This window comes from Eleginops maclovinus, chromosome 1 (assembly GCF_036324505.1).
Source record: "Eleginops maclovinus isolate JMC-PN-2008 ecotype Puerto Natales chromosome 1, JC_Emac_rtc_rv5, whole genome shotgun sequence".
NCBI lineage: Eukaryota > Metazoa > Chordata > Actinopteri > Perciformes > Eleginopidae > Eleginops > Eleginops maclovinus.
The window spans coordinates 19,414,350-19,438,445 of NC_086349.1; the positions used below are offsets into that span (position 1 = coordinate 19,414,350).

Consider the following 24,096-nt stretch of genomic DNA (forward strand, 5'->3'; position numbering starts at 1 on the left):
AAATCCTACAAGAATCCTAATGGTCAAAGCAGGGCAGATGGGACTGTAATAGCCGCACATGAAACTCCAACATCAGCCTCTGTATCACAGGCAGTGCTGCAGTTGGCTCTCATACAGTACACCCATGGGACCACTGCAGCCTCCTGCCACACATAGAGAGATGTGTTGAACAGTAAACTCATTTTTTATTCAAACACTAACCCACGCTGCTCCCTGCTATTAGGATCATTTCACTAGAGGGGGAACAGCCTGCTGCTGTTGAAACGACATTAAACAGACAGCATAGTAAACAACTCTGCAGGAGAGACGCAACACCACCAGATACAACATTAAGCAAAGGCGGAATATTTAAAGCAAAACAAAGTTGTTCTGTTTCCAAAACGAGTGCAAGAGAGGGGAGGGTTTGTGTTCGTATGCTTTCCTGCAGAAAAGAGAAAGTGACATGAGACTGTATTTTAAAGTGTAACGAGGGACACCAAATCCACCTCCCTTCATACAGCTGCTGCAAAGCTATTGTTGCGCTCAATGCGACCTGCAGGTTCATAAAACTTGCTAACCCCGCCCACTTGACAGCCAGAGTCTGTTTACGAAAAGTCACCGGAGCAGCATGGAGCTAAAGGTGCCTCACAAAAAATGTCATAGCGTGCTGCCAACATGGGGGAACAGCACTTCACGGAGAGCCAGCTTCGATCCTCATGATGTAGACTGTTACATTCTGGTTGATTGATATTTTGAAATGTACAGCTTGGGACGTGACTAGGAGCTTTTACTTTTGTGGGCTTAAAGGAGTTCTAAACGCGCGCACAGGGTCTCTTTATCTGAATTATCACCCACACGGATTTAAAACAATGGCGAGGCGTAAAAGGCGCAGCCCGATGAATTGTTGCGCTTAAGCCCAGTCTGGACTACACAGAACCATCTCCCCGGCTTCTGCGATACAGCAGGGAACCACAGCGGAGCGACATGGAAAACCCAACCGAGAACCCTACCAGGGCTGTGGAATATTTGAAGGAGCTTAACAAGATCATCGAGACCCAGCAGGAGTTGCTGGAGAGGCAGAGGGAAAGGATCGAGGAGCTGGAGCAGCAAGTGTCCGACTTGTGCTCGGAGAACGGCTGTCTGAAAGAGCAGTACCAGCGGCACCTGGCAACCTGCAGGCTCCTGCAAGGCACCAACAGCCTGCTCACCCTGGGGGCCATAAAGGAACATATCACCCAGGAAAAGTAAGACAAACCTCATCTGGAATTGTTTTTATCAAAGTTATATCATCTTTGTTGAACTGCATTATCTTCATTCAAGTATTTAAAGTTAGAATAATTTACTTGATTTAAAGTAATTATTGCTAAAGCAGAGCCCAAATAGTTCAGGTCCAACACTGCCACACCGTGATCCGCAGTTGCAACTAACGTTGGACTACTTTGCATCAGATGCTTTCACTGATATTTGCTGATGGAAAATTGGTCCCGGGATTACGCACGGAACAATTACAGGAAATGGGGTTTGTTGGACAGCATAGCTTTGACTGATCATATGCAACACATAAATTTCCCAAGCACCCAGGTAACCCCCTAGTTTCCCAACATATTAATTCCCAGTACGGTTGATTAATGTTGCCTTTGAGAGTGTACAGTTTAGCTGTCAGTATGTACAGTATGGAATATTTAGCAGATATACACTCAGATACTCACAGTCAGATATTTTTCAGTTTCTGTAACTTCAACAGACTGCAGTCTCAACTATGCCTTTGCACTTCAGCCCTCTGTGGTCTTAAAAAATGATTTCATCTGTGTGGACAGGCACATAAATCCATGATAAATGGAATGCAATAGCTACAAACCTGGAAAAAGGGCACTTTCTTGGGATAGATCCATTATGCAATTATGTTTGAAGGCTGGCCCTATCTGCAGGCAGTGGGTTAAGCCCCAGGCAGAGCAAAGCAGGGCAAATCTAGTGGAGCATTATATCAGGAGTGCAGTTAAAAAAAAACTTGATGTTCAGACACATCATCAGGATTACCCTCCCTGCATTGTACTGTGTTCACACTCTGTTGGTCATATCTCCAAATGGCTCAGCATGCAGACATTTAATTCAACTTTTGACAGTGGTAGATTCATTTGATCATGCTTGACCTTTGTGTCCAGGAGCGTGTTGGTGCCATGAAGATCAGTGGCAGCAAATCAATACTAATGAGTCATAGACTGTGTGGCTTTGGTGGTTAATAAAACCAGACTCATGAGAAGAGGACGTACTATAACACTGACCTTTTTATAAATCTTTCTCGGCACTACAGAGTATTCTGTGTTATTTCTCTGGAAAATCAGTCCGTCACTATCTCTCATTCTGTACGGTCACAGTGCCTGAACACTATTTCAGTCTGGCTCTGGCAGACTGACACAGAGGTTAGTGAGGAGCCTGTGATTACCCCGATGAACCCGATGGAATATGACAGCTGTTAATCATGGAAAGTGGGGTTTATGGAGGACATTTAAGTGCAGTGAGCAATGCAGCTGTTATTAGAAAATAGTTCAACATTGGCAAAGGGTCAATTTAGCATGAAGAACATTAGGGTACATCTAGGTAATTATTAACTTTGAAACTAAACTGTTTTGCATCCATTTATTTGCCATTCACTGAGGTCAAGTACACAGTGGCCACAGCCAATCATAGCATCCCAAATGTGTGTTTCTTAGATTCTGGTTTTCCTGAGGGATTCCCAGGATTACTCAAAGGGGTCTTTTACTAATCTGCTTTTGTTACATACTTCTGAAGGGAGGTCTGAGCAGATGCTACGATGCTCAAAAGCTCTGTTGCCTTTATTGGACATTTATTATTTTAAGCCATTCTAGGAGAGAATTTGTCAATATCCTACCTGCAAAACTAATGACATTCTTGTCAGCCTCGCTGGTAAATTGTTTTGCTAATGAAAAAATGTTAGCACCTCAAACTAAAATGCAAAGCACGGTAAACATTGAGACAATAGCATGCTGATGTTTAGTCTAAATCACTGGTGTGCCTAAATAGAGTGGCTACTGTGACAGTAGAATTTGAGATTTCTTGATACTTCATTGACGAAGATTTAAGTTATTCATCAAAATGCAATTTGTAATGCACTTGTTATTTAAAATGTTACCATATTTATTTGTGTCAATCACCTGAAACCACATTTCACAATGTTTTATAATCTGCAATTTTTTTTATCTCCAAAGACATACTGACCTTTTTGCATTTCATAACCAATGAAAAATAAATCAGCGTTTAAAAGCCTGAATAATAACACCCTCTGTAATGAAGGAACAGGAAGTCTGCTTCCAGTCTGCTGCCAGTGACATGACAATTTTGAGTTTTTCCGACATTAAGACTAACATGTTGACATAGCTCTCTTTATGCTGTCAAGCATGTCCTTTTCCTCTTCACATGGTGATTGTCAGACTTGGTATGTAATCAAGACCTGAAGCAGGAACAAGCAGTTAAATAAAATAACTGCTATTACCTAGCTAGTACGATGGAAAACCATTCGTAGCCCATTCAGGGCCTTGAACATCATAGGTTTGCCATAGTTTTCTATCCACAAGACACAAGTACACCAATTTAGCAAAGTCCATGCAGCTGTCAGTCACCTGTGTAAGAAATTGTTGTATAGATTAGGGGAATATGCTAATTTGCTTTCCAGCCTCAAGTTATATGTGAAGCTGGATACCAACCACATATTTGAACGCTAAGTCTGATACTACAGTCAGTTAGCTTAGCAAGAACACTCTAAAACAAGGGGGAGTGTATTTTACTGAACTGTGGCAAGATCTAGCTGATAAGCTCATGCTGTGTGTTAACACTTTTTATTACAAGGAAATATAGTGTGGTGATACGGGGAGTGGATAAAATAAAGCTAAATGAATTAGGAAGGAACAGCATTCACAGCCTCAGAGGACTTGCTTTACACCAAGCTGTTTTTCTGCTTTTGTAATCCTTTCTTGTGTGTTTTCAAGTTTAAATCCATTACCTTTACGTTCTCTCTCTGTAGTGTTTAATGCATGTAGTCTGTCATGTAATATGTATAGGGGTCTAAACAATCCAGACATCTGTCTGTTGGAAGCTGTTATCGGTCTTTGCTTCCTTTTTCTGTCTAGTATGATGTATTTGTATTGCAGTTATCTTGAACTCAGTGTGTGTTGTTTTTTCATACTTTAAGCAAATATTTGTACGCTTTCAGTTCTCAATTGGCACGATGCCTATGCTATGTGACCTGATAATGGAAAGAGAGGAAGCTAGGAAAAAAAGCAGAAAATCAGTCATGTTCTGTTTTAAAACAAGTGGCAGATTACGTGTCTGCTTCTGCTACTGAAACATACATAAGATAGTTTTCTGCTACCTTGGGCTGCCTGTGAAAGGCATGTTTTTCCCTGTATGTTGCTTGTACAGTTGTTCCATCTACCCTCTTTTAGAAACAAAGTGCAGAGAACAGGAAATGTGATGCACATCTGATAGTGCAACCTGTCGTGCCAAGTCAACAGATTCCTCTGTGATCTCTGCAGAACCGGCTCCTGGGTAACATTGTTGGTCAGGTTTTAAGGATGTGGCATTGCTGTGCAGGTATTGAAAGTCACCCTAGTGTTTTCTGACCTAGGTGTAAATCAACAAACCTGTCCACTTGGTCATTTGTAACCCTAAAGTGCTGGGAGAGAAGAATCAGTCATCATCAGTTGATCGGTGTCTCTCAATTTAAAGCTAAAACTTCTTAGTTCACAGTGCCTTGAGTTCAAGTTAAAGTTCATTTTAACAGATGGTTGATTTTGCACTTTAGCAAGAATTAGCAATCAAACACCAGTTTTCTTGTGTTTATGGCTCCCGAGTTGCCTGCCTTGTCAGCCTTTTAGTCCAGATATATTTTTGCTTACCCTATGCAGTTTGTTTTCAACAGTGCTCTACAGTTACTTGTATCCCTTGTGCTCACTTAAGAATGAAATGACAAGTGATACAAGATTAGGTTGCAAGTTTTCGAAGCACACATTAGTGATAAATGACTCTTCACAGCCAGTTAAGTCTTATTGAGTTTACTAGCTTTAGTAGGCTTTCAGCACACACACCTCGTATGTCTAGTCTGTGAATGTGATACGTTGTAAAATGAAACAAAAAGTGAAATGCCGTGAAATGTTATTTTGTGCATTATGCAGGAGAAGCTGGTGGTTTAATGTACGTGGATCAACGGTGATCGCAACCTGTCCTGTGGGGTTTAAAGTGGAATGGTGTGCGCGAGTGCTTTCACTTCTTATCTCGTGTTGGTGGATGCATCTGCCAGTCCATATTTAGTATTCAAACTTTTTTCTCAGGCATGGCTAGCCAACCGAGTGCAAACCATATTTGGGACGCTGATGTGATTGCTGGAGAGATAACCTCTTCAGCTGCAGTTGACAAAGAGCTGATGTGTCATTTTCTGCACAGCTTTGATTAAAAGTTAAAATTAAAAGTTTTCCCAAATGTACTAAAACAGTATCCTAAATGTGATATCTCAAATATGCTGAGGAGGGCCGTGGTGGTTAGTGGAAGTTGAGGATTTTTTCATGCAGTAATTTAATTTAGTATAAATCCCGTTGGGGAAAGAGGCATAAGTAATCAAATATTGATGACACGTCATTGCCTACTCAAACCCTCTCCCTGTTAATAACCTAATACAGCTAATAGGAATGTTTCAATGCTGATGAATGAACAGCAAAGCTCTTGAGTTGTTGATTATGTGCCAGATCTCAGACAGGATGTACGTCATAGTGTGACAAAAAAAATAAGAGCTAAAAATAAGCAAACAAATATTAAAAGATTAACCGCATGCAGTGCAAACAGTTATCCGTTTTATGTAGGGTGGTTTTCATTCGTTGCATGTATTCAGTTGCAAATAAGCTATCATTGCTTTGATGCTGAAGACCTGCAGTTAAATGTGTTTGGAAAGTTAAATCAGCTGCAGGATTATTCAAACACAAGATTTTGGAAGATGAGTTTTTGAAAAACATGTGTTTTCAGTTCAAGCGGTGATCCGTTTAAGTATTTAGGTGATATTAATGCCTCTTTCATTGCTGTTTTGGGGCTTGTTGGAGGGTTAGGGTTAGTACGTTTAAAATGGGTTATGATTCCTTAATATATGTTGGATTTATTTTCCCTATCTTTGCATAACCGTAGAGATGAAACTATTGGTTGATTATTCAGTTTGAGAAAAGTAAAAAAACGGAAACTCTTTTGAATGAATTAGTCAAAAGAGTAATACGTATTTGCTCGTTCCTGCTTCTCAAATTTGAGGAGCTGTTGCTTTTCATTTTTCTCCAATTTCTGTTAACTTATTAACACCAGGCTTTAGACTGTTGGTCAGTCTTATACATTTGAGGGCACCATCATCTGAATATTACCTTTGATAGACAAAGAAGAGAAACATATATGGAATTTGATTTAATAAATTGTAGATACTTCGCTGAAATTCAAATTAAAAAATACAAATAAAATTGTTGCATATGTAGGTACATGTAAAGCTGTTAATTTACTGTTACACTGTTGTTTTGATCTTATTGATCTGAATTATTGTTGGTATGAAAGGTGATTCAGTATATGTCATTCATCTCATTACAACAGTGATCTGTGTTAACATTGATGTTGCACAGTACTTCCTGATGAGATGGAATAGAGCCAGAGGAGTTAATAGTCGGGAGGAGTTAATCAATAGATATTGAAGTATTTGATAGAGGTTCTTTTAGGTTTTTGATATTGTCTTGTTCTGAATTATGTCTCTGAAGTCTCTGGTGTTTTATTCTTCACCATAATTTGTTGCCTAAAGAACCTCAAGTGCCCTCACTAAGTCCCCTGGATAGAGCCTGTAGGCTGGAGATTGGCACGGTCATAAATAGTTCAACCCCAGCCAGTGTAATGCCTTTAGCATGTGTTTTGGGACCCCTTGGCAGAAAATAATAGCATGATGGAGAAGCTGTTTCTCATGGCTGGCGGCGTCCACTAATTTACCCAGCGATCTGCTGAACAACCATTGTGCCAAACCAAATTTACGAGCACACAAACTCCCACTCTCCAGCGGAGCCCCCTCTAATGGAATACCCCTCCTAGATTAATGGCCAAGCAGGGATGATTTGCATTCAGACCCACCTATAATTCTCTAGCAATGTCCAAAGAAAAATTTCAACATGCACTCAAAATCAACTGCAGGCTGCCTTTATGTGTAGTGGACTGTTACCTCATGCTGGAGGAAAGCCAGGCACCACTGACCTCTGGTTCTCTCAATCAGGGCCATTAATGCAGACTTAAGGTTGGTTTGTGCCTTTTCATGTTGATGATTGTCCCATGAGAACCGGTAATGATGGCTTTAACGAGCCCTGATAGTGTTAAAAGCCACATCAATGGTGGTCGGGTTGTACAGTTTAATGTGTTTCAGGCAACAACATCATGTTTAAATCACCATGCACCACTACCTTGGTTTGATTTAGGGTGAAACAATTCATCAGAATTTTATTAAATTATGATCTGTGCAATTTTTCCAAATCACAGAAGTGGGAGTACTTGTTAAAGGCAACATATGTGTAAAAATCCGCCAAAATTAAACCAATTCGTTATTCCCACCACATTCATTAATCATATGCAATGTCATAGTAATCTCAATTTTCACAATATTAACCCTAGTTGGATTGAATATAATATATTGTGTTGTTTAAAATGCATAGTTTCTGTGAAATTTGATAAAACTTCAAATGGTGGGTGTGCATGTGAAATAAAATGTGGCTTCATTTCAGGCTCGGCCGATATTATCTAAATTATAGAGACGATAATTCAGATTTCAATCAAAATGAAGCTTAAAAGCACCCTTCTCAGTTGTTGACCACTCATGGCACTATGAAGCAATGTTTTTATGAATGACCCTTTGGTTTTGTCTGTGATCGCTCACAAGTAGAAGCATGTGATACACAGTCCCGCGAATGCTTTCATACTATCACTTCTCCACAGGTGGTGTTAACGAGCCAAAATATAGCAACATGCTAGCAAAGACAGAAATAAGATAGCAAGCTAGTACACGTGGATCAAATGCATGCAGGGTTCAGAGTGTTTACATTTACAGATGCCAGAGCTGAACACACACCTTATAGTGAGTAACTGAATGTTAACGAAAACTTCATATTCTAAAACGCAGGTACATGTCTGTACAACACATTTGAAGTTTAAGCTAGCAGCCTGTTAGCTAGGTTTAGGAGCTAGGTCTGTTGTGTGTTCTTTCTTACAATGCTAAATGCTATTTAATGCCACAATTCCCTCAGGATAGAGCACTACAAGGAACATATTACAATGAAAAGTGTTATGTAACCCTTCCTTAAACGTTCTGAATTTCCCTATTTGGGGGCGATAGTGACAACATCCAATGTAATATTTTTCTATTTCTTGCATCTGATGCATACTTTGTTTACTTTTCACGCTTTTACTTTAAACTAGCTAGATCTTCAAATATCTTTCTACAATCTTTTAACATTTATTATAACAAACTGTGATCAACACTAAAGCAGCAAGCTTTGGAGGTCCACCAGGCCAAAGCACGCCTGCTTGTTCATCCTTTATTCCTTCACAGTTGAACCAATTATCCACCCTGCAGCTGTCAAAACCAGCTGATGCAGCAGCTGAATCGAAGGCAATTTGTAGCATAGTACCTGTGGAGAGCTGTTTGAAATGCTGCCACTTGTTTTCTGCCAAGTGGGTGTGCGGTGTGTGTATGTGATGTGTGTATATGTGTGGATCGTTGATGAGGTGGAGGCTGAGTCAACAGCTAAACACAGATGAGGTGCCACTGCTCTTAGTCATCACAGATAGATGTCTTACACAGACTTCCTCAGTGTTGGCTGGGCCTATGACAACAAATATGCATTTGAGTGAGATTTAGCCTATTTTTTAGTAAATGAGTTGCAGTTTCAACAGTTTCCATTGCTTTCACTCTTAGTTGCTGTACTATAACATGCATGTTTCAACTTTTGCTGCTGGTGTGCACTGCTGTCTAAGTTCTGTGTAGCCCTGGAGATTTAAGGGCTGATCTAAATCCAGGCAATATGTTCAGGAATGTAGCAAGAGTGAACATTTTCTTGTAACCAGCTTTCTGTGTGAGGCCAGGTGCCTGCTAGAGTTAAGGTGGGAAGAAGTCATATCTTTTCATCATGAAGTGTTTCGACACTTTTTTTTTGATTCTGAGGTTCAGATCCATTTAAAAACAAACTATTGACATTTCTGATTGTATTTGAAATACTGTGAATAGAGCTTAGTAAAATATTGCCACTAGGCTTTTTAGCTTGTAATAAGCGAAAAATCAAACCGAAATCTAAATTCAGCAAGGCAGATGAAACAGAGGCTGATCAATAAAAGCACCGCCCCGGGCTTCACAAAAATACTGATCAGTGACAGGGTCAGTACATCAAATTTTTAAATGTCTGGTTTCTCTGACGGTGCATATCATGCTCCTTGACATTTGTCTAAATAATAAATTGGCTATTAAGGTAGTCAGATGAGATCAGAGTGAGAAATGAAAGTGAGCAAAGGAAGAAGATGGACTATTCTGAGCAGTATACAAATGTGTGTTTGTCTACAGTATGGAACTGCTGGGGCAGAGAGCCAGTCGGGGTTACGCATCACTTAGTCCTTAGAGATACATCATTTGACAGCACCATGAGAAGCAAACCACTACAGAGTACTATACTGGCTTGTTAGATCTGCTTAGCCAGGCACATTTCTGCCTGTAATTAGCTGCTGATTAATACAGATCATTTAGGTCTCAGTAATATGAATGTCACAAGAATGTGATGCACCGAGGATCCTACAAATGATGAATGCCCTTCATTTATGCACTGGACTGAGAAAAAGTCCTAAAAGAAGCAGACATAAAGGCACACATGCACTTCATCAGAGAAGCAAGAGCAAAATGAACATCAGACGCTGTAACGTCCTTAAACTCGACTGCAGTGTTCTTTTTGGGAAAAGTGGATCTTATAATATACCGACAATAACTATGAAACACTGCAAAAGAACGCCAAGCCTCGCAGTATTCCTCAGAGGACGCTGTCAGTGCGAATGAGCTGTTATAACAGGCCACAGGTTCAAGCCATTGATCACTTGGTGACATTACAGTGAATTGAGGCCAGAGCCACAAAATTGCAAGAAGTGCCATTCTGTGTTTAGTCGAGAGTTTTGTAAATTCAGTTTGATTTATTCCTTTTCATTGCAGTTTGGAGGGGTTTGTTTGCTAAAGCTTGAAGCGTTTCATGACTGTCACGGTTACGGCTAAATGACACAGTATATTCAGTTAATCCAATAACTGTTTGGGTAACTTTGGATATAACTCTGATCAAGCAGTTCAGTTAAGGACGCTGTGAAAGTTCATAATGGACTTCCAGCTGTTTCTCCCTCCAGCATATTCAAGGAGGAAGTTAAGGCTGCGTGCCCTGATTTTAAAAGGAGAAGGATGGGAAATATTAGGCAAAAAGAATGTAACATAACACATCTTGGACAAACTGTAATTGGCTCTGATTTTCTTGTGTATTCAGAAAAGGAAATAGCCACACATGCATCTCCTTTATTGTAATAGCACTCTGCTTCTTCCTATTGCCATAATAAGGCTGGTAATGTAATGAAGTGCGAGAAGCCATTTCTTCAAAGCTTAACCTTACTCAATATTTTACACGGAAAACAAATAATGGGTTTATAATTACGTTGGAGCAGGTCTTTTCTGAAAGAGGCGAGGGAAGCAAAACAGCTTTAGGCGAAACTATCCAAGCCTTTGTGACGGCCTACATGGTGCTGTATTTGAAATTACAGAAATGATCGTACTAAAAATAGGCTGCGGACTCTTGCAACACAGGGATGCATTGGCAACTACAGGCTCACTTGTGAATCGTTGCTGTTGTGTGGCCTACAGTGTGTGATGTTTATTTGAAGCCAGGCAGGAAGCTATGATTAAATGAGCAGACTGGTGCACTTCTGCAGTCGTGTCCAGTTGCACTTACTCTTGCAGAAAGGCAGATTGATAAACTCTGAGTCAGCATTTTATGTGCTGGGTGTGCCGTCTGTCCGTTTCCTCCCTCACAACAGGAAACAGGCTGTCCTCATTGCAACACAGCCATAGGAAAAAGGGCACACATGTACAACATGCAAGGGGCACACACACAGTTCAACACACTGAGGCAAAGGGCAGTTTGGAGATGCTGACATGACCGTAAGACAGCGGTGTAAGGTTTGGTTTATGGAAGCAGCTGGTGGGAAGTCTTGATTCAGCCTCCAGAAATTCCCTTCTCTGTGGGCCAACGTGGGAGAAACCAATCTCGTATTTTGGGGAGGTCTTCCTGCTGAATGATACCTCCAACGAGACTTGTCATTTCATTCTATATTTAGAAGGCTTTGTCAATGCACCTGAAACAACGTCAGTAGCCAGTGTTTCTGTGCAGGGCAGGATAAAGACTGACTCCCTTCATCCTCAGTGTGATTGATTGTGCTTGGATAAGGCAGTAAAATGTGTAATTTACTCATTCATGAACAGAAAAATGAGCATTGTCTAGACTGAAAGCTAAACTCATTAACACTCCATCAATGCGCCTCTCTCTCATCCATACATTCTCAAAGAGCTGTTACACTTTGTCTTCACCTACTGTGTCGCAAGGTTATACTGAAAGTGTAGCAATTTACCTTAAATTCAATCAGTGCAGCTGCTAGTGGTTCAGGCTGAGCTCTATTGATTATGTTTCACTGAAAGAGGCAACTCATGCAAATTGCAGTACTGCAAGTTTTACAAATTCTCATGAAAAGGAGAAGATGAATGAAATGAAAGTACGCCTCTGTTGTCACCTGCAGCATTATCTTATCGAGCCAGTGGCTGAGACATCAAGTGCATAAAGTGATGAAGTTCCACTTGAATACCAGTGAATGAGTCTGTATGTCTGTTTTCTGTACAGTGTGAAAGTGTTGCAGTATGTGCCAAACTAACAAATGTAAGCATGAACCGGATCAGGATCTCTGTACAGTAGCGAAGTAGTAGTAGTTTTAGGGAACGTTTTCCAGACGAGGAGCTGTCCAGGGTTCTGACCACTTCCTTCTTGTTTCCTCCTTCTCTGAGGATGCTCACTGCATTGCCGGGTGCAAGCAGCATTACAGACGGACATATCATTCAGCAAAACACTTTTGAATTATGGTTTTGGTCCAATCATTTCTTTCAGTGATGCATTGTATACACAGCAATCGATAGCTCCAGTAATTGCCATTGGATCTGGACTGCAGCATGTGTGTCAATGAATCTCATCCTACCACTGCATTATATTGACCCAGCTCTAGTTTTCACCTCAACCTAATTCCACAGTGGTAATGGGGTTTGCTCTAACGAAAACACCAGCGCTATCAAGTTTGTTCAGGGCTTTTATGGAAGAAAGCTTTAAAGACCTTTGCCATTATTGCACACCTAATGAAGCAGATGTTTAGATAATGCAAGAGATTCTGGAGGTACGTACACGGTTCACAGAAAAAACAACAACAACAATAAAGGTAACCAAGAATGATGAGGTAGGAGGATGAATACATCACAGCCCAACAGCGAATTAGACACAGCCTTATATAACCTATTTCTCAACAAATGGCTGAACAGAACAACCCCTCTTTTGCAGCTACAGCTGTAATGGTATATTCAGTCACTGTTTTTCACCATGAACACCTCATTGTTTCCTCCAGGTGAAAAATGAGAAAAAGTGACTAGGAGGCTCATACATTTTCAGCAGTAGCTTTATTGCCCCTTGGTGCTATGGTTCACAGAACGGGCTACATTTTATTTCTCTGGTGTAAAGAGTACTTTCCTGGCTCTTGGATTGCCATTTACGGCTTTTATTTCTAAAAGTGCCCATAAAACTGCACCACAGACATGGAGAGCACATGAGTTATGCCATAATAACATACATGATTTCATTAAAAATAAATGTGTTTCACTAGGTACCGGGTCTTTTGAGTTTAAAGAACATTGCTCTAAAATATGTTCAGAAAAATGCCATATATACCTAATAGAATGATATCAATACTTTATTAAAGCCTTTGCAATATACAGAACTTTAATAAAACAGAGGAAATCATTCCTACAAGATATAAGAAGCACAGGTGTTACAGATAGCACTCACAATGTAAGCCGCAGCCATGAGCCAGCATGTACAACACGCATGCAGTTATAGACAGACTCAGTAACTCCAAAAGACTTCAATCAAAGCCCAAAAATAACGTTTTTTTTTATCTGTAAAGGCATTGCAACAAGCACATACACCCAGTGGAATATCAATGTCTAATTTTGTGAAAGTCATCTCAGTTGTAGTCACTTTTTATGATGCCAGATTGATTTGTTCAAAAGTGCTGCAGCCCCCATTGCCAGAAGTTTGCTGCTGTAATGAATTTGCTGAATCAAGGGATGGTGCTCAATGAGGCGTTTTGTTACCGTGCATGTCTTTAGCTGCACCACTGACGTACTGTACTGCAGCAATTGAGTTTTTACCTGCTCAAAAAAAATCAATGAACCAGTGTTTTTCTGTCTTTCAGGTCTGAATGTGACTCTTCCAGAATGGTCAGGTATGTCAATCCTCCTCCTTCTTCTGCTCAGGATTGTACATCTGCCCGAGTTTCATGATTATTCTTTCATAAAACACTTCACGATACAGTGCCTTATATACTAGTGTTATATATGTCGTGTGAAAAGCCAAATATCCATCATGGGCCTAGCCAGATTGAGCAGCTTTCCTCTGTGTGAAGGATTGAGGCAGCCCTGGTGTGCTGCATGTTACTGGTGTTAGTGAAGATCACCGTCAGTAGGAAATGATGAAATTTTATGTCAAGCGCAGTCAAGGTCACATTCCACTTGCTTGTTCGCTGTGTGAACCTTAGTGGCTTTAGATTTGTAGGGTTGTCTCTGCGGAGGTAAGATGTGGGCTGATTTAAAACTGTAACGTGAATCCATCACTGCTGTGAACACAGCTGAGAAATATGGCTTGCATGTAGAGAGTAAATGGGTTGCTGTCAGTGGTAAACACTCTCCTTATCTGCAGCTTCTCTTTTTAGGGATGCCTCGCTGTGGGATCCCTCCAGCCCCTTGCTCTGCATCTGTAGACCCACAAAAGTCTCGTCAAGTTTAGCGGAGTGTAGCTGAGCGCATCCCCTGTTTTAGTGAAAACATTTCCTGGCCATGTCTGTTCCTTTTCTTTGGTCTTCGACTGTCTGTTTTCCCCAGGCCCCTTTCCTTCTGCTCTAAATGTCCTACTACAAATTTGAAGCAAATCCAGTGGGCCACAGCCTGGAAATGCGTGCCAGTCTTGGTGTTCATATCATCACAGTAACAGTGTTTGTGCATGCGAGAGCGAGGGATGTGCATGTGAAGTTTGACTGCCACTCAGTGGCATCCCCACTGACAGCAGTGCTCCAAAGGAAATATGAAATCCTTGTAGGTTATATTATAATATATTTTAAACTTTATAAATGTGTTGAAAAATAAATTTGATTTTTTGTTTAAAGGTTGTTAAAGTTAAGCTATATTCATTTGACATTTTACTGTCAAGCTTGAGTTCCTGGCTAGAAGTAGTTTTAGCTACAAACCTTTCTCTGATGAAAATACTTCTGGAAATAAGAGATATTTTTCTTGAATAATAATCCAATCGGTGATCCTTTTGTGAAGACTTGTTGTTTCACATTTTGATCTTTAAACAAAAGCATTTCTGTACACAGCAAGAAGTCAATTTCTCATCCATCACAGGCGTTTATCCTCACTCGCCGAATAACTCATTTCCAAGTGGCAAAGGTACTAGGTAACTGATCCAAAGAAAAATCATGTTAGTTGAAATGCTTTCACCTTGAAACCTGAAATATTTCTGTTAGGCGTTCTATGTCTGGCACTGTCCAATGTGCAGTCTACTGATATACTTATAATACTCTCCTTTATCCCCCAGTCGAGTGTAATGAACATTAACCGAGGGTGTTTTCCATAATAAATCAGATGTTATCATCATTTTCCATATCTTTCTAGTTCTGTTGCTGATGGTAGAAGTCTAAATGTATAGCAGTGAAAATAAAAATACACGACGAGTCTTCAGAGACAAACAATCCCTTCTCCCCAAACTGATGATTTGATGTGGTTGGAAACCTCCCAAATGGCAGCAGCCCTCTGCATATCGTTCTTGGTTGTGAATTTGGCCACGGTTTCCAGTCTCTCCTTCATTAATATGAAGCCCGAGAGCCAAGACGGTTATCCTGCTGCTGTATAAGCGAGGTTCGATCTTGCACAACTCTACCAACACGTTTTCGATCATGCTGCTTGTTTGGCAGCTGCGTACAAGAGTTGGATCCAAAAGCCATGATATTTCTGTATTAAAGCGATTGCAGACTTTTGCGCAGCTTTGAGCTGTAGTCGTGATGCCAATGATCCTGCAAATTAGAGAGAAGCTTCAGGAGCAGCTCATCTCGCTCTGTCAGGAGAAATGTTGGTGAGACTGCAGGAATGTTTTCGCCTCATCTCTCTCAAGTCAGCAGTACTGGACCTGAACATGATTACACTTGATGACCAGTGTGTTTGATACGGAACTGGCAGTGATTGTGAAACAGTTCATACAATTATGTGTGATTGGATAATAAACGAGGGGGATAATAAATGTTTGGACGAATTAATCCATCATTGAGCAGACCAAATTTAAGGGCAGTAAATCAAAAAGACATTTCATAATTGGACAATGAAAGCGTGTAGATTAAAAGCCTTTACAAATGATTCAGTTCAATATTAAAATAAAATGAATCTCTTAGATAAATGTAACACCTCTTACAGGTGAGATGTAAGGGACATTTGTTTTGTATCGTCTTGAGTGCAGATCAAACAGGTGCATTGCCGTTTGAGTGATCCTACACATTCTACATGATGGGCAGATTTGTTCTAATCTGTCCTCTATACATGAATAAATACAGATCCTTCTCCAACTCTGTGTTATGTAGTTAAATATGGAAGCAAAGAAAGGTTTTAAGAATCTGAATTCATTAAGCTAAGGTGTTTAATGGCAGCCACTGAAGTCTTAATGTTAAAAATACAAGAGAATGTATTGCAATATGCACCTATTTTAAATTTGCACCATAGTTTCAAGTTGCGCACTGTTGAAAAACTGTCTTCGCCCTGATTGAGCTCCACTACACTAATGCTTTCCCGATGGATATGGTATCTCTGTGTAAATATTCAGACGCATCTCTTCTTAAAGTGAAGCAGCAGCCAGTTTGAAATCACTGTGACCGTTTCTGAGAACCAGTCACACGATTCTTCTTGGCTCCGTGTTTCCTTTTGTATCAGAGCTCAAAGCTGTTTAAAGTCACTAGCACTGCCAACACTCTGCTGACAACACACAGCAGACTTACAGTCACTTACATCTCTTACCCCGTTAATATGCCACACCATGGCACAAGTCAGCCTGGCTGTTTAAAATGTTGTGTGTTACATGGCCTGGTAGATTTCATTATCATTAATAATGGAAGAGCCAGTGAACTTGGCACAGGTGCTATAAATAAATAAGACCTGCTCCCGAAAGTCTGCTTTCCACTGGTTTGAAAAAGTGTGTGTGGAGGGAGATTGACTCTGACGGTGATGAGGGGATTATTCTCATACACACTCCCCGGCTAATGAGAGGGGAATAACAACCTGGCGGTGTTTAATTGGTGCTGTTCTGTAATCAGAATGGACGGCTTCATTCAGATGTGATTAGAACCTGGGTGAGATGAGCAGGCTGGCCCTCAGAGTGACCTGCTCTTATTGGATTGTTCTTCAGTCTGATGGTGAGATGTTCTCTCCACCACTTTCATGCTGCACTCATTCATAAACCCCGGACTATGACAAAATCCTTCAGTGGAGGAGCAGCCCAACATTTTAAAGCACCAATTGCAATGGGGGAGCTGGCTTATTGTGATGGATTGAAGCTGTTTAATTGGCAGTGTCTCAGAACAGAAGCTAATTGAAATTTAAAATTGTATTCGCTGGAACGACATGTCCATGACTGGGAGTTCTCAGCGGTGCACATTCTGTCTCTTCATGCCTCAGTGGCGGTGACAGACGAGTGTTGAGACATTATCTTTCTGGGCTCTCCCTCTGTTGCATTCTCATGTGCACGTTATCTCAGAAACGCCTTGAGGGAATTTCTTCAAATTTATAACAAATGTTTACTTGGCCTCAAGAATGAACTGATTATAATGTGGTGATCAAAGATAAAGATCCCTGTGACCTCGCAAATCCAGATAACTTAAGAATTCATACACTCTTTATGATATATTTACACAAATGTCCAATAGGATAACATTAGGAAGTCATGACATTAAAGACAGACATGGATGTAAAGTGCAACTTCACTGGTTGACAAAAGCATAGTACTGTGAGGCGGTTATTGTAGTTTTGTTCAACATGTTTGTTCAGAAGCAAACAAATGCCCGAGTAGGTTACCAGAGGGCTGCAGTATAGTGAGTTACTGAAGGTATCTGGAGCAACGCCTCGACAGGGTCTGCTGCTTTTATTTGCCTGTAATTCTCCACAGAGTGTTGGAGAAACAGAGAGGCGGCGATTATAAAGCCCCCCCCCCCACCCCACCCTCATTGTAGAGATGACAATGAAGAGAATAAAGCTTCGCTGGGCTGTTGTGCAGGTCAACACCCCTCACAAAGTGTGTGTCTCCAAACAACACCAGTAAGCAAAGCGGTCCCAATCAATTTAAACAATCATTCATCTTGCTGTGGAATCTAATGTCAAAGATGTGTGGGTTCATTTACAAAACAGATTGCCTAAGGAATTAACATAAATGGGAGCAAAGAGACTGCACTCTTGCAACGTCTTTTGCTGCTAACGAATGAGGCTTCCACTGAAATAGCGATGGAGCTGCAGTTTTCTATCTGCAGGCATGTAATTTCTCTAAAACAGCCCAATTTGTGGACTAAACTGTGCCTAATGTTGTCAGAAATCGAACCCAGAAAGAACGTGTCAGTCATCCGATGCACTGACAGTACAGTAGGTGTCAGGGCAGCTGATCTCAGTCTGCAGGGAGGAGAGGTGATCGGGCTGTTCTTCAAGGCCGGTCTATCTCTCTGCAGGTACCGCACTAACCGACTGCTTCTCTCCTTCGCCATCTCTTGTTGCCATGGAGAGTGATGATCAACAAGGACATCAAGCCTGCTTGTGTTTGTCCATTTGGACTGAGCAAACTGGATTTCAGGCTTTAATCAGGGCATTGTTCTAAAAGCCTTTTCTCAGGAACAATTAAACAAAACACAGCATTCAGTGTATGGAAAAAGAAAGCCAATAATGGACATTGTTTTTGGAGTCTCAGAACATCCCTCCAGGGCTGGGAGCTGCCACTGTTATGAATTGTTGGTGTGTGTGCATCAGTCATTGCGCTGACAGGCCCGCAACCACGTCAGTGTTCGGCTCTGCAGCACTATCACAGGAACTATTAGAAGATAGAAATAAAAGTCTGATTTATTCGAGGTTCACAGCTCCCAACTCCACCAGAGCAGAACATTAGCATTTCTTAAATTAATAATTCATTTTACAGAAACAGCAGAAAATGGCAGCAACCATGACACAATTAGCCGTGATATTACTCCGGCCCTCAGTGTAGGATTTCTCCTTTAGATCATTAGAACTAGCCGTGTTTAAGAATAGAGGATGCTTGTATATTTCGGTACAAATGCTTTGACAAATTGCACGTCTGGGAATTAATATGGCATTTGGATGATATGCTTTCATCGGACTGGTATTTACGCAATTATTGCTTTTACACAATGTATTTTTCTAAATCAAATTAGCTTTGGCTATCCGTATATATGCTTGACAGCTGTTTGCACTGAGCCAGATGTTGGCTTAATGTTTTTGATGGAGACCTCACACCCTGAGAGAGATGGGTTGGCTGTTGATTTTTGACTGCCACTTTTATGCCTGAGCAACGTGCCTGCTCTGTCTGAGACACCCTGCCAAGCTCAGTGAACAGATGAGAGAGAAACGCCTCTGTGGTATTGGCATCCAGTGGAAAGAAATGAGAAATGTCTGATATGATCAGTAGAGGACAAAAACTGCCTTAACTGCAGTTCACTGAGCCTCACAGACAAACAACTACAAAGAATCCTACCCCATGAAACCTTTTGTTGTCTTTGATAACCCGGCTTTCTCTCTTTTTTTCTCTTTGTTGTGACATGTTCACAGTTTCACCATTAATGTGATCATTTTGTGTTCTTCTAAAGTATGCTCATTGCCAAAAATAAATACAACAGGTATCTGACAAGTAAAGTATATAGTATTATATTTCATGTGGAATATAATTGTGCAAAATATATTCTATAGTAGGATTCAGGTAAACAAAGTCCTTTAGATTATTACAAAGAAGTGTACAACCTAATAAAGTACAGCTGCAAAGTGCACTTTATTGCATTAGTGATGCATCTCTTAAGAGTAGTGTTGATATATCAAAAATAACTCAAAAAAATGCGCCATCTTTCAAGAGTTGTCACCTATAATATGAAATGTATATTACATGAGTTGCAGTCATTGGTCAAAACCATGCAAACACTCATCCTGTCTTTTAAAGTTGTTTATTTTAGTATTGCACAAACTTCATTTTGTAATATAAGTAGGGTTGTAAAGGGGTGGAAAATGTCAGGTACATTTCCGGTTAATTTCCATGGGAAGTTAAGCTGGGGAATTTTGGAAATATTCCATATTGGAAACTTTCCCTGGGAATTTATGGGAACTAACTGGGAATTGATGCAATGGCATAAACATATATATATAAATAGTTAGGCTAGCTAAAGAACTGGAATGATCTTCAAAACATCTTGCAGGAGGCAGATAAAAACAGCATCACATTTGAGGTAGCTAGCATCTTTATAAGAGTGCCTCATAGATGGTAAATGAAGTGACGCTAGCTATGGCTTATTTAGCATTTAAGTTCTCAGCTAGCTATCGATGAATACATTTGTATGTGATATTTGCAATTTAAACATAAAATAAATAGATTACCCCATAATATCATCACACCTTACTTCACTTTGTGTAGTCCACAGGCTTCAATAGTCTTGTGCTTTGGGCTCAAAAGTGTGGTCCAGTCTTTTAGGAATCATATGTGCATGTGATGGAGTAATGCACAGTGCCTGTAGGGGGTGTGGTCTCAATAGCCATGCAGTAAGCAGTGTGCATGTGATTGAGGAGTGACATGGATATACTTGAATGGCATCTGTTTGTTTTAGTCACGATTATGCTAAAATATACTTTCCCCAACTATATTTAAGTCCCCTATGAAGAGCCAACCTTCAATTTAAATAATTCCAAGTTCATTCCCTTAAATTCCCGTTAATTCCCATGGAAAGTTTCCATCTTTGAAAATTCCCGGGATTTTGTAACCCTAAATATAAGTGATATTGTGTGTTGTGGTGTGTATTCTGGTGTTTATGAGTTTGATACCGATCCTGTTTCAAGCGCTCTATCTTGTCATTTTCCTGTGAAGACTGCAGTGATACTAAGAGGCAGATGTAATACAGAATTCCATATAACCCGGTTTGCTAAATGACAGAAATATGATGTACTGCTGCTCTTAAATAGTCTGTGGAAATGAAGTACACAGAGGTACAAGTAGGAAAGTCACAAACTCCCTGGGGAAATCCTCTGTGGGGGAAATGGATGATTTTAATGCAGAGCAGTCGTATACCATGTACCAAGGTTTCTTTTACATCTGCCCTTCCATGTCAGCACTCTGAGATGTGTGTTTTGTTGATCCCCCCCTTTAGGAGACATGCCTCCCTACCGGTCGAAGTCAATGAAAATCCCCAGAGGTCGGTGTCTACAGGCTGCAGAAGAGTCGCCCCCTGCCGTAAATGGAAGTCGGCTTCCTTTGGGTACAGTAAGATGTTTGTTGTTTCAGCACCATGGCAGAGCAGTATTTCTGGAGTCTTGCTCTCTCCCTGTTAGCATCTGAAAGTCATCACAGTTCATATCGATGCCTGGGTAATTAGCCTTTGTGTGGCAGATAAATTGGTCCTGACAGCTTGAAAACGTTGCTGTGCCCTAATGTTTGAGTCTTTGCAGCTGTTCTCCAGTCATCAGCTTCCTATGACACAGCAGTTTCAGTGCTACTGGTCCTGATGTGCACGATGAACTCCTGATGTGCACGAGGAGATCATCATGTTAAGGCTTAATGAAGGGAGATGCCTGAGTATATGAGCTTTCATCGCTGCTCAGCCATTAGCCTGTGCCGACAAGGAGAGATGAGTGCTGCATCAGTAGGACAGACTTAGAAAAAAAAAGTGAGACTTTCAGAAACGCCTCCTAGTGCTGTGTTTCATCATCAAAAAGCAATGTGAGCCTAATCCATAGCCCACTTTTGGCTCATGTTCAGCCCAAAAATAAATCCCAGTGCATGGTGGGACAGTGCCCTATTTTCAAAGAGCTGTGTTACAACTTTTTTGATGAGTAGGAACATCTGAGGTTTGTTTTTAGACTTTGGTGATGCTGCAGGAAGGAGGAACTATTTCTCGCTGATTAACACCTCGCGTATTGTCTCTGATTGTCCCTGTGTGATTGTTGCTGTGTAAGTAATCTTCAAGCACAGCTGAAGACTAATAGGTTTAATGGATCATGACTGTAAACAAGATGAAGGCTGTGATCAGAGGTTGATTGTTTTCCTCTCAGGCTCAGCAGCAGCATTTGCTTGTGTTTGCGCTCACAGAGGCACATTTTAAATGAGCCTCTAATTCTGAAATGATGACAGTCAAACACCCTGTAATTTTGGCTTTGCTGATTTATATCAGGTGATTGCTATAATGTTTTCCCAGAACTAATCTTTAAGATATGATAAATTCTTTTGAGTATTGTTTTTTTATTCTGTTGTAGACAATGTAGTCCTTCTCACTCGTGTCAATGAATGTGAGTGGGCGGCACAAACTCTGAATGTGTGCCCTCGACACATTTGTCAAGCCTCACAATCACACACACAACATGTGAAATGACAAGAGAGACTGTGAATGCTGTATGAATCAATCTGAAAACAACATTTATCATAAAGGCCTTGCTCTGTCATGGTTGACTTGTTGTTATGAATTATTTCCTTCAAACAGGAACATCACTTTACATGAAGTGACAAAGGTCCTGGGCCAGATCTGAATCCAGGATGTTGCAGCTTTGTCTGTGGAGCAGTGAGTCACATTTTATCTGAAAAGGAATGTGAGAGAAATAGCTGGGTAATCACTCTCCATCGCAGCAGTGCCTCTGCGAGAGGCTCTCAGTGAGTGATTTATCTTTGTTGTATATTCTGACTGTGTTTGTGGGGCATTAGAGGAAAGAGAGCACGTGAAATATTAATTATCTAGCCTCATGTGAGCTGCTGTGCTGAGCCCTCCAGTACGCTGAATCAATTCCACTTGTTTTAGATGTTTTGAGTTATCATATTGGAAAAGTTTAAAGAAAACCTTCATCATGGGAAGTGTTTGTAGTTGTAGCGTTATGCAGCAGAAATACAACGTGCCTAACGCCAGAACCGGAGCGGTCTCTGGGGACCACCGATCACATTCAGAGTGGCTTCTAGACGGTAATAGCAGAAAGATTCCTCAGGGATTTATTTGAATTGTTGCTTTTGCTATGTGTTTTTCTTTCCCTCTTCATTTATTACTCTGTACATTTTCTTTCATGCAGCCTGCCTCTATTCTCTCTGCCCCCTGGCCTAACGACAAAGAAGCCGCATGCATTTCATCAGATGTAAGGATGCACAACCGCTTAGATGTGATGGCTTATTTCCAAAGCCTGAGTGTGCATATTTGAGTCAATGTAGTTAACTAATGATGTCGTCCTTGGAGCACTTGTTGTGGTGATTCTGCCACAGACATATGGTCTTTTTTTTATATGGTCCCGGGGAAAGCCTCTCTTGGAGATATACTGCAGTTCCAGAGAAGAGATACTTAAATTTAAAAGGAAAGTTTTTGCAATGTCTTTTTGTGTAGCCAGGTTTTAATCAAGCACAAACTCCATAAAAGCAGCTTTTAGGGATTGGAAAAGCTTCATTTAAGGCTGCAACTAATTAGGATTTCTCAATACAGTAATACCCAAAACCCAAAGATATTTAATTTTGAAATTCACAGAGAAGCATCCAATCTTCATATATCGGGGATCTTCTTTCTGCTTCACAAAACAACTAACAACTAACAAAGCTGCTTTAATTTATGAAAATCTTGTTTCATTATCTACTACTACTTACTATTTGTTTCAACTCTTTTAATTTACCAAATAGCATTCCTGGTCGAGATGATAATAAAAAAATGGGGGCGAAATGTAATTATTTTTAGGATTCTACTTGGACAGCAAGATGTGACCTCAAAGATTTCAGACATGTGCGCCCGTCACCTAATATCAGAACCAGAGGTGGGAGATGACCCAGAATAACCCCCAGCTCTCCTCCTCAAGGTGTTTAATGTCTTTCCAGTCTTGACTTTCCCGCACTGCTCAATGTCAATCAGCAGCTGGTCATAAAGCCTGGGGGGAAATTGTAGCAAATTTAAATGTAAATCATAAAAGAGCTAAATGTTAAGTGTTTAAAGTTAATTAATACAATAAAAAAGGTGAATTACTTTAAGATATTACCTATAAATTATATACTTTTAAGTTCCTATTATCTGTAAAAATAGCTTAAATGCCATTATAAGTAAAGGAGGTGAAATGACCTCTTGATCTTTAACACTTTATTAAACTTAATTGGAATTTAGAAACTGAAGTATTGCAGAAAGTACAGCGGAGATGTATGCTGATAAATGGTTAAACAGCTAAATCTACATAAGCATTTAAATGTGCTTATACTGTAAAGTTTACAATATATCTTCGATAAGACAAAGCCATCATTTCTTGGGAATCATTTTGTAAACCGTCAGAAAAGTTGACTTACTTAACTTATCGCAAATGTTTTCATATCAATGTTTTCGTCCGATAGTAAGTCAGTTTGCAGTATAAAATGTCAAATTGGCTGTAGGTGATATGGAAACACCACAATGTCACCATAGAATCATTTAATTACTTTTTCATCTGTTGAATTTCAA

At 40.3% G+C, this 24,096-nt stretch overlaps 1 protein-coding gene across 1 annotated transcript in view; it reads left to right on the plus strand.

Annotated features, from left to right (window-relative positions):
- The first annotated feature begins 617 nt into the window (after nucleotides 1-617).
- LOC134883601 (IQ motif and SEC7 domain-containing protein 1-like) overlaps nucleotides 618-24,096 on the plus strand; it is an 87,093-nt gene continuing 63,614 nt past the window's right edge. Inside the window, 3 exon segments of the mRNA XM_063912093.1 lie at nucleotides 618-1,223; nucleotides 13,567-13,596; nucleotides 20,806-20,913. Of these exon segments, the coding sequence (XP_063768163.1) occupies nucleotides 964-1,223; nucleotides 13,567-13,596; nucleotides 20,806-20,913 (398 nt within the window). The 5' untranslated portion in view covers nucleotides 618-963.